Below are 14087 nucleotides of genomic sequence, written 5' to 3'. Positions count from 1 at the left end.
CGAATGGGAGCGGGCGGAGAACTCGCTGAATCCTTGTTGACGAGGTAGTCGAAGATGTGGTCTGGCAGTTGTAGGAGAACTCGTCGTCGGCCGACGCTCTGCATCTTCGAGCCGGGAGCTCAGAAGCCCTCGTCGATGCGGGACACGCGATGGTTGTCGGTGCAGCGTGGAGGCAACTCATCCTCGCTAGCGCCCTACTCCTCGCCGGGTTTGGGGACGGCGGCGACTCGGACGTGGGGGACGGAGCGGGCGGCGTTGGAACAGGGGCGAGGGCGATGCGGTAGTTCGCCTCAATTGGGCATACGGAGTGCGGGTTAATATCTCAGAATCTAAGGGGCAAAAATGAAAACTATACTGCGACGTACGACCCAATTGAAGGGCCTAAATGCCAAAAATCGAACCTACCGAACTCAACTATCTCTCTCTCTCATCTCCTCTCTCCTCCCCGGCACGACCGCGCCTCCCTCCCTCCCTCCCTCTCTCGCGCCTCCCTCGGTTCCCCGATGCGCCACCGCCGCTCGCCCCCGTGCCGGCCAACGCCGGCCACATCCTCCGCAGCCACGCCCTAAGAAAGCTGTGCCTTGCCCCAACACCCGGATCCCCACCCGCGCCCCGCTGTTCCGCCCCTGGGCACGACGCTGCGGCTAACCCTAGCTGTGGGCTCGGTCGCCGCCGCGGTTCCCGCGCCGCCGCGCCTCCTGGTGGTCCCCTTTGTCGCCCCGAAGCCACGCCGCCCCCGCGGACCGGGCGGAAGCCTCTCCCAAAGGTATGAATCATCGTTCCCATCCTATTTCGTGGTTGCTCGATTGGAGCGGGCGATCGATTTTTGGGGACTGCTTGAGGGGAATTGGGGGGTCTCGTTGTGGTGGTTGCTCAATTGGAGCGGGAAGCAGCGATTTTGCCTATAGGAGGGGAAGCTAGAATCCGTCCTTCTCTCAAGGCAAATACAACATGTTGGCTAATTTATTCACCCATAATCGAAGCTAGGAGCGTAGCAGTAGGTGTATACAGTATTTATTACAGGGATCAACGCCGGCTGAAAACTTTGAATCGAATCTACCCTTGGAAAGGCAATTCCTTCAAGAGGCGGCCTGCCACTAAGACGGCACCTTACTCTGAAGTTTGAATGCAGAAACATTGAACTGAAGAATTTCCTAATCTCCTGAAGTTTGTATGACAGCATACTAAAAATTGGACTATACATTTCTGTTCACAACTTTCGAGATTGGTTCCTGCATGTTCCACGGCATTTACAATCTATGCAAAATAAACTACTACTAGTGCATTCACTCCTAGATGTTGCACAGACAGTTGCATTCTGTGAAACATATAAACTAGTACATTCATTCAGACAGGCTTGCAAGCCGGCCAATCTCTCAACATTGACGAGATTACATCAAAATATTTTATAAATAATCTAAGTGGCATTGAACTGGCAGTTGAAACATTTTTCCCAGTTTATGTAGGGTGAGAACTATTCTTGTCCTGGCAACGTGTATCGAAAAACATTGTTGATGTCTTATTCCACATAGTTATAAGTAATATGCCTCCTGTTTCTCAGATTCCAGATCCTTTTTTACTTTCTCATTATTTCTATGATTTTAGATGGAAGAAAAAGTGAGCGAGATGGTTGAAATGAAACAGCTATGCTAGACAGAAGATAGTCAGAAAACTCTTGAAGCCCTGAAAGATAGGTATGGAAAATAGTAGCAACTAAGAAAATAATTGTTTAACTATCATCTAAACTTTAATTTAAGCTTTTAGCCTTTTACAATTATCTAGAGCTCAGTATTAACTTGTGGTTTGAATTATGTAATTATTTTGCAGTGATTGCATGGATCTGAATGATATACTTGAGAGTTCTTTTAATGCAAATGAGAAGATTATATCAGAGTTTAATTTACTTCATCAACCGAGAAAGAAACACACGTGAATAAACTGAAGAAGTTACTCTACTCAGTAAGAAGGTACTCAGTCATTAAAACTGCATTGTTATGTCAAAAGGCAATGGTTCAATAACCAACTCACTATTATTGTTGACTACTTGTTTGCAAGCTATAAGTGTGTATGCATTCCTTAAGTAAAATTCTGGAATGAACACGACCATTCTCCTCTTTAGAGAACCCCGCTGTGTATTCTTTTCCATCACTGGAAGCCTGAAGGCACAGTTTTCTTATATTTATCATCTACCACACTTCCCTATCCTCATCTGAGAGTGCAACAAACATAAGCTTCTGCCATGCAATTACTTACGTCAAGTCTCCTTCAGTATGACACTAACTCACTGTGTCCAAGCAAGCCATTTGAATATGACAAGCCTCTTGCACTTGGTGATGAGGTCCATTTTAATTCACCGCGATATCATTATTGTTATCCATCTAAGCAAAGCCTACCATTGTATTTCTTGAACTGAATGAAAGCATAATTTTCTCTGGAAAAATATCTTTTCGATTTTGTACTATGAATTGATTCCTTGTTACAATCCATATGAAACTTCTCAGATTTGGAATAACCATGGATCTAGTGTATCATACTCTATTCATCATAGGTTCAGTTTACTGGTGCAAATGCATGCATGTGTCTTTTATCCATTAAATATGACCAAGATTTATATGATATCTCCATTTCTTCCTTATCACAGGTTCAGTTCCAACTATGAACAGTTACATAGTGCTTTATTTCATAGTGTTATTTTTCCATTTAATTGGCAACTTGGTGGGCAATAGAATTATGGTGTTGTGGCACTCTCCTACCCTGTCATGAACTTTGCACTCAATATACTTGGATGCATTTTGGATGCATTTTCTCTGCCTAGGCACTTTGCACTCAATAACTTTATTTCAGTTTCTCTGCCTAGAGCCTCTATTCATGCTATTTGAATGCATTTTCTTCTTTTACTTTAGAATAAATCACTTATATACTTCTGTTAACATTGCAACTGTCACAGTCTCATATATAATTTGTCTCAACAAAAGTTGGTGTTCTTGTTCTCCATGCAAGGATTACGAGTCGAAGAGTCCAGCCGAGTCGTTGGGGTACCGACTCATAGACTAATCGTGACTAGTCTATATTAGTGCTCGACTAGTCGACATGTAGTACAAAATACTATCGTATGTAGCAACCAGATGGGGGATTTAGTAACTAAAAATCAACATAAGTTCAACACAAGTTATGTAACATAATAATACTATAACCTAGACAGTTATCCACCGGTACCTCTAGACAGTTGTTCATGCCCAAATTGAGTCGTTCCAGTCGAATTACCACGACTAGTCTAGACTAGTCCATGACTAGTCGCTCGACTGCTCGACTCTATGAACTAGTCGAGTCGAGAAAGCTAGTCGACAGTCAAGTTAGGACTCATAGACTAGTCGCGGTAATTCATAATCCATGCCTCCATGCATCCATTAATAATAAGTTATAAATAACAATTTGCCCATTGTCCATTGGCCAGCACAATGCCTCAGCTACTTGAGTGCTACAAGTGACACAGCCCTGATTTTATTCGAAGTACTCTTGCTCTTGCTATGGAAAACACCTGTAGTGAACTAGGAGGAGGGAGTCACAGAGGGAGATTATGAGTCCTTTTGGTAATATTTGTGTATTAGAAAATCTAGGACTGATCTGAAGGAGTCTAATCTGTTAGGAGTTTCTGCCATATTAGGAAAGGACGAGATCATCAGCATCCATATGAATCTCATATATCTTAGTTGATTCTATTGTATATCTGTACTCCATTGTCAATAATGCACCAAATGAATATGTAGTGGATGGCTCGCTTTGTAGCAAACTGTCAGTGGGATGTGGATGGCTACACTGGTCAGTGGGCAGTGACAGTCCTATAAGCCGATCTTAATATGTTCTGTATTGTGACAGTCTTGTTTAATGTGTGTTCAACAAACAGACTTGTGTGTTTTCCTTGCTTCCCTCTGTCAACTAATTGTTCGTCTATAAGAAGATCACTTTTTATGATCTGCAACAGGCTGCTAGCTCTGGACAAATACTATTCGCCATATTCTCTTCAAACTTAAATTATCTGCTTTTTTCATTACATATATTTCCCTACACTCTACATATATTTTTTCTACATTCTCATTCTCTGTCTGTCTAGCCCATTTTTTAGTTACCATTCCTACTTGTTGTTTCAGGGGCTACTCCTGTGTAGCGCTGGAAGGGTTGTGACATTGCTGCAGTGGCGGCCGGTGTGGGGGTTGTGGCCTCTGCTCCTGATGCACCAACATGTGCCTGAGATGTTTGTGTGGCTACACATGCTCCTACCCTAGCTTCTGATCCTGGTGCCTATGTCTCTCTACTAGCTGCGTGCTCCTTTCTGGTGAGTTCTACGTGCCTCCTCTCTCATATGTTATCCTTGCTCTGCTGGATTTCTTAGTTTCTGGAATTATACATGTCTTTTCTAGATCATGCCATGCATAGTGTACTCTGTATGACTCACTATACATGTCATTTATTGATTTTTAATTGCAAAAGGATGAGTTGCTTAGCTTCTAGATCAGATAGTCACTTGCTGACCAAGTTTATTTGATATAGTCTTAGCAAACGTAATGCCGACCGATTTTTGCTGGTCTAAATAATCGTCACTTTGCGAACATTCTTTCTTTGTTCACTATCTATCGCAGGAGCATCTATATATGTGAATGGACGGGCCTTTTTTTGCATGTACTGATCGAGCTGGAGGTCCAGTAAATGGGAGGCACTGGGAGCCAAACCAAGGCTTCTTCTTTGTATGGTTTGCTTTGCTTGTGCAAAGTGTATGTTATGAGTATTGATGAATTTGTGTTTGGATCTACTGTTGCTACTGTATTATAAATTTATTCAGCTGATCATATATATTCAACCTGATAGAAGAGTGAGAGATCCATGTACTGTTACTGAGTTCTTTGTGTGCCAAAACTGAGAATGGCTATTGAGAGATGTGTACTGCATTTTTTCTTTTCATCTTCCCTAGTACATGTGCCTGTGTTTATGGGCATTTCTTAGATTTTCATTTTGGGAAGTTCTTAGAGTTGCCTCTAATTGTGTTTTGGACACTTTGAGAAATGCCCCTAATAATCTTTTGTGGCAGTTCTCAAAATGCCCCTAAATACATTTTGGGGCAGTTCTCAAAATGCCCCTAAATACATTTTGGGGTAGTTTTCAAAGTGCCCCTAAATACTTTTTGGGGCAGTTCCCAAAGTGCCTCTAAATACTTTTTTGGGGCAGTTCTCAAAGTGCCCCTAAATATATTTTGGGGCAGTTCTCAAAGTGCCCTTAAATATATTTTTGGGCGGTTTTCAATGTGCCTCTAATTTTTTTTTGGGGCACATCTCAAAGTGCCCTAAAATGGCTTTGGGGCACTTTGTTCAAAGTGCCTCTATTTCATTTAGGGACACAAGTATCCGGGGCACTTTTCAAAGTGCCTCTAAAAGTAAGGACGTAACTAGGCAGCATCCGGGTGCCAGTTTGCTCATCTAAGCACTCACCCATAACAGTTTGCTCATCTAAGCACTCACCCATAAGAGGAAAGTCTTCAGTATCCAAAAATAGAAAGTTGAGGACAGCTAGCTGAATCATCCAAAAATACTCTACGTGTGCATTTAATTTCATAAGAAGAAAATTCAAAATGTCATAACTTGTAAACCGTGTATCGGAATTGCAATCCGTTTTCACCGTTAGGCCTCTCGCGGTGAGATCTTCAAAACTGGATCCCATTTGTACATGTTCCGACAAAAAGAATATTCGAAAAGCAACTATATTACCGTGATAAATCAACTTTACTGTTGTAGAAAAACAACTTTGTACAAAAGTTGCTTACCCTATATTTTTGTATACTTTATAGCCAGTTTATTTTCTAAGGTACTCCCTCCGTCCAGGATAACAAGGCTTCTAACGAAAAACTATTTGTCCAGAAACTAAACCCCCGCAAGGCCCGTAAGAATTTATTGTTCCTAGATCATAGGGCCTAATTATGGCTAAATTTTCTCCACCGCACCTTCCTCCCTCTCTCTCCCTTAATTCTCTCCGTGTGAACAATTTCCTTCGGGTTTTTTCCTGCATCGCTGAGACGGTTTGCATGGCCGTAATTATTGGGCTTTTATGGAGAAAATATAGAAACTGTCGCTGATTGGTTGAACTGCTAATTTTGGCTCCAGGAAACAAACCACTAAGCTGCTGCCTTGGGCGCGCTGTTTTTCCTTAGAAGCCTAGTTATCCTGGACGGAGGGAGTAGTTACTTAGCAACAATAACTAACAACTTCATAGTAATGAGACTTGCAACATTGCACTACTAGTTGTCCATCATAGTTTCTAGTGCCATGAGTAACTAGACTTGCAACATCATAGTTGCTAGTTGACTTAGTGCTACTAGTATACAACTTAGGCATAGTGATAGGCAAGTTCACTACTCCTTCTCTCTCAGTTTATTAGACGTGCGCTATCCCCAGGTCGCAAATTTGATCAAGTTAGCATTAGTTATGTTATAAAAATAATATCATTAGAAGCTTAGATGTTCTATTTTCTAATGATATAATTTTTGTATTATAAAATTTAAATTATATAAGTCAAATTGATGACCTAGAGATATGTGGAAGACTAGTAAACTAAGATGGAGGGAGTATTTACAATTTCACCATACCACTATTAATGTTGGCAACTTGATTTTCGAGGTAGCCAACTTACTACCAACCCATATGCCAAATAGCGTGCAACTTAGACGGAACGGTAGACAATTTCACAACAATGGTGCGCTACTTCACAACAAATCATGGTAGCCAACTTAGTACTAACTGTAGGCAACTTAGACGCAGGGACATTCAAGTTTATGACACTGGTGTGCAACTTTACCATAATTGTTTTAGCCAACTTAGGGGCGGTGATATACAACTTAGACATGGTGAAATATATTGGATAATTAATGCAACTTAATCATAGTGAGCATACAACTTAACAATAGTGGGTATACAACTTAATATTAGTAGGTATACACCTTAACAACAATGGGTATACAACTTAATATTAGTAGGTATACAACTTAGCAACACTGAGTATACAACTTAATATTACTAGGTATACAATTTAGAAATAGTGGGTATGCAACTTAGCACATGTATAATCACTATTTTACCGTCTACAAACACTACTTAGGAGAAGCACTAGAGACATTACATATTGGTGGTCACTAACCAGGAAAGAAAACACACGTCTCTCACCCCTCGCGTCGCCCTCCTCTGGCGACCAGGGGGAAACCCTAGCCACCGCCAGTAGCCCCATCCACCTCTCCTCCCTGCTTCGCTGCTACCGGAGGGGGCCGGCAAGGCCGCGCGTTCCCCGGAGAAGGTGGGGTGGTTCTCCTTTCCCTCCCGCGTCCCCTGGCGAGAGGGAGCTCGTCGGGCACGGGGCAGGGCGGCGGGCGCTGGGGTCGGCGGCTGGGCGCTGGCGAAGGTGTTGGCGCGCGGGCGGGGAGCGGCGGTGGTGCGGTGGCGCAGGTAGGGTGGGGCATGGTGGCGCGCGCTCGGGCCCAGATGGGCTCCGGTGGGCTAGCTCGGGTTCACCTTGTTTCGCGCTGGCTCCGCCCGTAGTTGCCGGGGTTGTGGCGAGGCCCAACTTCCCGGTCTTCTCCGACGATGCCGCTAGAGGGCGCGGTGCTGGATGGCGGGGCGGTGGCCTTGCGGGTGTGCTAGCGGCTCTGGTCTGCGGTCTTCGGCGTTCATCCTCGAGCCATGTGTCGGTGTTGGTCGGCGCCCCCTCTATGTGGCATTCCGGCAGCACCCACGGTGCTCTTCGGCAGTGCTCCGTTAGCTTCAGGCTATGCAGCGCGGCAGCGACTCGAGGTTGGCCATGAAGATGCTGCAAGAAGACGAGCGTTTGAGGTTGCGGGGCGGGGTGCGTGCGGCGGCTCTCCGGGGGTCGCGTTGTGGCGGTTGCAGGTGGTGGTTTGTGCCGGTCCTTGTTGGGCGGGCACGAGTTTCTGGGACTCTTCGTTGGGCGAAAGCTCTGTCTTGGCGGCCAGCCAGGACCGACGACGGTGACATCCGTGGGCGTCGCATCCTTCTTGAAGGCGTCGTCGAAGTGGGTGTTTCTTGATCTCCGCCCGGGCTCTCCGGGGGAAACCCTAGATCCTTCGCGGGATCAGGCGTGGGCGGCGCTTTTGTGTCACTTTGCCTCTTGGGGCCTCGCTTTGGACGTCCACCGAACAGAGGGACTTGTGCAGTGTTTTGGTGGTTCGGCCAAGGCAGGTTCGTCTTCGGCCAGGCGGGGCGCGGCCTTTGGGCCGGTGTGGTAGTTGGAGCGGTGTCTCCGGTCTTTTGCCTCCGCCTGTTGCGTTGAGGTGTGCTATCGACCTGGTTGGTCATCGACCCGTGTGGAGAGCAACCTCGGGGCTAGCGTGTGGTGTTGTGTTGTAACGGTTTTTCGGCCAATTTTTCTCATAAACGGGTTAACTCTTTTCTCCTATATCAATGAAAGGCAAAGATTTTGCCTCGTTTCAAAAAAAAACACTACATAGCAGATTTGTGAGTGAAAAATTTATTGTGTGCAAGATACAACTTAGCTCATATGTAGAACCAACAATACCCCTTATAAAAATGCAACTTAGCACATGTGTGAAGAAACAAATTTGTTGTCTTCGTTGCTGCAGCCGCCGCGAGGTACAACTCATCTCGTTCAACACCAATGTGCCCGATCCCACGAGCCAAGACACGTGATGCTACACAAGTTGCAAGAAGCCAAAGGGAATATCGCTTTGATACCGATGGTGCTTAGCCCTCCACGGAGCTAGTCCGAACGGTGGTGGGTCAAAGGTCTAGAAAGATGGAGAGGGCGAGAAGGTGGGCGAACTGTTGCAAGCTAGTCCCTCATTATGTAAGCAACTTAGTTATGTTGACAGAAACAAACAACTTAACTATGTTTTAAAAGCAACGGAAATTCAATTCGGCTTCCGGGTGCGTATGCTCTCCCTTGATATATGTTGTGAAACTCAATTTACTGTTGTAAAATAAAACTTAATAGCATTGAGTAGCAACTTAGTTATGTTGTCATAAACAACTTAGCTATGTTGCAAAAGCAACTTAATATATGTTGTGAAACTTATAATTAACTGAAAAGTAAACTTAATAGGATGTAGTAGCAACTTACCGTTGTTCAAAGAAACAACTTAGTTATGTTGCAAAAGCAAATTAACCTGGAGTGAAACTTAATCCACTCCTTGCAAAAGAAAACTTAATAGCATGAAACAACAACTTAGCTATGTTGCAAAAGCAACCTAATCTATGTAGGAGCCACGACCAGCTTGCGCTCGCTCTTGGCACCATGGATGCCGCCAGCACGTGGTAGCAGCAGAACCGGTCCACGTAAAAGGAATAGAACAGGAGTCATTGAGCTAATATATGCAAGATGCTCGACACATAAACCAGGGGAGTCAAAAAAAAAAGCAAAACTGGAAAATGGTGGAAAACTAAAGCCACGCAACAACTTAAATCATCAATACTGCTTGTGAAAGTTTGCAGAATTGTCTCATTTCCATATTTGAATGGTTCAACTAGTGGAAACTGAAGCCACAATCCAAATCGATAGTATCAACAGCATGACTCGGCCACGGCCAGTATCAACAGCAGGAGCAGAGAAAAACCGGCAGCTCCGGTCCGGTGGGAGGTGTGGGCATGGCCGTCCTCGCATCGCATGTGCCCGCACATCAACGTTGGCCTGCTGGACCTCCACGCGCGAGCAGCAGCTTGCATCAACCAGAGAGATGCCTGGGCGGGTGAAGGCGGTCGGCCTCCTTGTCGGTGCCGCTGCACCGTTGCACGTGGCCAACACGCGCGCGCTGCTCCATGGCTCGACGCCGAGATGGTGCTCCAGGACATAAGCTGTCTGAAAAGGTTTCGCGAGGCAGCCTGATCAACCCATCTGACGGCCACAAAACGAGGGCTCGACGAGCACTTTTTAGCACTTGGGTTCTTTGATAGAGGTAGCAGTAGTAGAAATTTGGAAGAAAAACAAGGGAGGTTCCGCTGACAAGCCCTGGCTCGTGCGTTGTGACCGGCCTTGTCCAGCTCCAGCCATCCATCTGTCGCCTTCGTCTCCGACCGCCCTGCCCCTGCCCGTCCACACCCACGTCACCCGTCCTGCCTGCTTATATCAATCCCCATCTTCCTCTCCCACCTCAAGCTCAACACACGGCCACACCAAGCAAGCAAGCAAGCAAGCAAGCAGCAAGCTCACCCACCCACCCACCCACCCATGATGCTCTCCGCCATGCAGCACATGGACTCCTCCGCCTACGCGTCCCCCTCGTCAGCCTCACCATGGCAGCAGCTCCTCCCGGCACAGCGCGGCCACCTGCCGTCCTCCGCCCCCACCACGGCGCACCAGCTGCAGCCAGGGCACCGGGCGGCACGCCGCATCGCAAAGCGCCGCCCGCGCCCGTCGCGGCGGCTGCCCACGACCTACATCAGCGCCGACCCGGCAGAGTTCCGCCGCATGGTGCACCAGGTCACGGGCGCCGACGAGGCCCCGCCACCGCCACAGCACCAGCAGCAGCAGATGGCGGCGGAGCCCCTCCTCCTGCACGCGCTCGCCGGCCGCTTGGCCGCCGGGGGAGCCGACCGCGCGATGATGCTGCCGACGCTGGACACGTCGGCGTTCCTGCTCGGCGGCCGCATGGATCGGCCGGCCGAGGCGCGGACGGATGCGCTGCCGCCGTGCGACGCCGGCTCGATCGCGCTGGACAACAACACTGGCGGCACCAGCCACTGTGGGTTCCCGACCTTGGAGTCGTGGGATCTTCTCTGAATCCCGGTCCCTCCTCTCTGCTCTGTTCTGAGCACATCCGTGATGCTTCTCGCTCTGGGCTCTGGCTGCAAGAGTTTGCAACTCGTAATATCTTAATTATTGGCAAGTGGCAAGCATCTCTGCTTGTAGACTCTAGTGCTGTTAATCCGAGATCAATTACTTCGCTTTCGCTAATTAACAGTTGCACGAGAGTTCGTCATCCATATTTGTGAATCGATCACTCCACGTTTCTCTGGACAGGTTTCATCATGCTCGCGAGTTCTGGAGCAGATTACGGCCGGGCATGAATACCTCTGTCTATCTCCGAACCCATCAGTTCTTCACCAACCATGTTCAATTCCAGTCAGGATCAACTGTCCTTTTTGGGGTATTTGGTGCCGTCAGTTGAGTGATCACTCCAACAAAGCAGCCATTACAGGAGTATTTAATTACAAAGCAGGGGTCTGTAGCATGTAATGCAACTTAGACCCTACGATACGTCAAGACGACGCCAAATCCGACAGGGACGTACGTGCATCACTCCAGATTTCGTGAGATGCGCTTTGATATTCCTAGTTAGTCTCTGAACTAAACCAGAGTGGACTTGGCTGATGCCCAATCGATCAGCCACTTTGATCATTTCATGTCACCGCCCCTTGCCATCCCTACCATGAATGGCCGAATCTATGCGCAAACACAGAAGGAAAAGAAAAAAAAAAAAAAGAGAGAGGGCATGTTCAGTTTCCAGTGAAATTCAGAATGGGTGCAATGGGAGATTGGGAAGTTAGTACGTGATTCAAAGATAAGAAAAATATTCAGACAAGTCATGAACTAGCGCGCGGCTCTGCTGGTGAGGGTATAGTCGTATAGATAGAGTGCGTGCATGCTCGACACAGAGAGGAATTCATCGGCGCTGGTCGCAGTTGAACATTGCGCTGGCAGTGGCCGCCTGCCGGCCCGGCAACTTGGTTGACTCTGCTGCGGCTGCCATTGGAATTTCATCGTCCCATACGGAGTACGTACAATAGTAGATACAGTCGTTCTACAGTTGAATCCGAAGACTGGAAACGATTTTCTTCGGACTTTCGTCGCCCGGCCTCACGCGTGCTTCCTCACGGGCGACCTGCCGGCCGCCGCCCGGGTTCTGTTCGGCCCCACTTGCCACTGACGCCAGCATCACGCATCTGTAGCGTCAGCAGACAGCAGCTTAACTACAGATAGTACCGTGCCTTGCGTTGCATATTTCCGTGAGAGGGAATGGTCTCGTGTTTTGCAAAGTTATCATTTTCTTCAAATAATACACTTAGAAGAAACCTGTTTTCCAAAACTACCCTTTCTAAAAGTTTGGTGATTGTGCCGATTTTGGGTCTCTGGCCAAGCTGGGCGGACCCTCTAATTCATGTTGGGCCACCAGTTTAGTTGCCACGAGTGATTCTAAGTGAGAACACAATTGGTTAGTTAGTTCTTGATCATATGTGAGAGTACAATAAGTGAATGTACTTATAACCCATGCAAATTTATCCAACCTTGATGTTGGGAAAAGTACAGCTCGTCATCTATCATAATTGTTGTTGACATCCCCAAGCCTTCCGAGCTTGAGGATCTGAACCCACCTAGATCTCAAATGTCTTATATAATTAAGAACTAACTACGATCACCATACACAAGCTTCATCTGAGCATAGTTCTCAATGGGTCCGTGATATACTCCACATCCTTCGAGTGATTCTAAGTGAGAACACAATTAATTAGTTAGTTCTTGATCATATGTGAGCATAAGAATAAGTGAATGTACTTAAAACCCTTGCAAATTTATCCAACCTTGACGTGGAAAAAGTACACCTCGTCATGCATCAAAATTGTTATTGTCTCCTACTACCAGCACACATCCCCGATCCTTCTGAGCTTGAGGGTTTGAACCCACCTACATCTCATATGCCTTATATGGTTGTAGATCTGACCCGCGGAAACTCGACTGGCCACAAAACCTGAAAATGTCATATGTAAAAGCTTCAAGGTCTTTCTGTGTGAAGAGCCGACCAATACATACCCCTTCTTGATGAGCTGACACACCTTGACACACCTTGTTGACGCGAAGGTGGACATAGCAAGTGGTCATGGCATGATGTTTTTCTTACGAACTCTGCAGTACCAATCTGGCACCAACCTCATCATGAAGCAAGAGTTACAAAATCTACCATACAAACTTCATATCTACTAAGAGGGACCACATGCTAACAAATCTAAGCTATGAGTGCTAGGGTTAGATGTTACTCGCAACGCTCCGACCATTGGATGACAAGAGGGCATCTCGGAGAAGTGGAGGAAGAAGACTTGCCGTGGTAGAGCTACACTAGCTGATGTAGATGGCACCGCTTACCCGCTCGTCTGTGAAGAAGCTTCCCTGGACGAAGAGCTCAAATTGGGGAAAATGATGGAGCCGGATTTCGTGATGGGGCGGAAGGGGTAAATAGACGGTGCAAATTGGAAGGAGGTGACCCAATTTGTCATATCAGTTTTTCGTGATCACGGTCACACGGACAAGCTCCAACCATCGCTCGCTCGCACGAGCCCAGCGCCGCGTTGCTCCACCGATCACGCTTAGAGGATGGATTGCTAGTAACGGCCGATTGGGACGTTCCCCGTACATGTTCTAGGCTACTTTAAGAATCGTGGGATGCGGAAAATCTTCTTTCATGGACAAAACTTCTTTTGCCCACTAAAGCCAGAAAACTACTTCGTGGGGGCAATGAACCTTTTCCGAGGTTTCGATCACGTCTATCCGAAGTAAATTCTCCTACGGATGCTGGCACGTCTTTCTCAGATGACAATGACTCGGACGATATTAAAGTGATCCACTTGAGAACGTCAGCCAGGCATAATTAGAGTCCCTTTAGCCTTAAGCCTGCATGAATGCTTCCTTCTTTTGTACCCAAGGCAGGCAATTTGCATTTCTATGTGATAAAGCTAAACTAGAGTAACACAACCAGATGACTCACCAGATTTGAATCTAAGACCATGCCATGGATCACATAGCCGCCTTTAGCTGACCTAGCCCAGACTTCCCCTTCAAGCGTTCAAGAATAAGCATGGGAGTCGAATAGAGATGGCACTTGAAAACTACCGTTGGTATTTTAGGTTTCACATTGTACATAATTAAATCATCGATAGGCAGAACGAATAGACGGTGAAATGCTGAAAGTGGTAACTGGCCGTGGTCTATTGACGGGTAATTCAGAAAAGTTCAGAGTCAAAGATAGCTGCTCCAGTCTGCAGAGTCTATCCATCTGTGATTCACAGCCACATGAACCTTGGTCGGAGTTC

The 14087-nt window shown here is 46.7% G+C and overlaps 1 protein-coding gene and 2 long non-coding RNA genes across 8 annotated transcripts in view; 2 read left to right on the top strand and 1 right to left on the bottom strand.

Annotated features, from left to right (window-relative positions):
- The window catches only part of LOC127299976 (uncharacterized), a 48366-nt gene extending 48077 nt beyond the window's left edge, over window positions 1–289 (bottom strand). For all 6 annotated transcript variants that reach the window (XR_007850814.2, XR_011745021.1, XR_011745022.1 and 3 more), the window contains exon 1: window positions 27–289. This is a non-coding gene — a long non-coding RNA (uncharacterized lncRNA). The remainder of the gene's footprint in view (window positions 1–26) is intronic.
- A 133-nt stretch (window positions 290–422) lies between these two features.
- On the top strand, window positions 423–4956 carry LOC127299975 (uncharacterized). The gene is made up of 5 exons (XR_007850813.1): window positions 423–766; window positions 1606–1694; window positions 1828–1967; window positions 4149–4333; window positions 4638–4956. It is a non-coding gene; the product is annotated as an uncharacterized lncRNA (long non-coding RNA).
- Window positions 4957–10226: 5270 nt separating this feature from the next.
- On the top strand, window positions 10227–10976 carry LOC127304819 (calmodulin-binding protein 25-like). Its single transcript, XM_051335399.2, has one exon. The coding sequence runs from the start codon at window positions 10234–10236 to the stop codon at window positions 10783–10785; it is 552 nt and encodes a 183-aa protein (XP_051191359.1). The 5' UTR covers window positions 10227–10233; the 3' UTR covers window positions 10786–10976.
- Window positions 10977–14087: the final 3111 nt, after the last annotated feature.

The sequence above is a fragment of the Lolium perenne genome, chromosome 5 (genome assembly GCF_019359855.2).
Source record: "Lolium perenne isolate Kyuss_39 chromosome 5, Kyuss_2.0, whole genome shotgun sequence".
NCBI classification, from domain to species: domain Eukaryota; kingdom Viridiplantae; phylum Streptophyta; class Magnoliopsida; order Poales; family Poaceae; genus Lolium; species Lolium perenne.
This window is presented reverse-complemented; position numbering and strand designations above follow the sequence as displayed.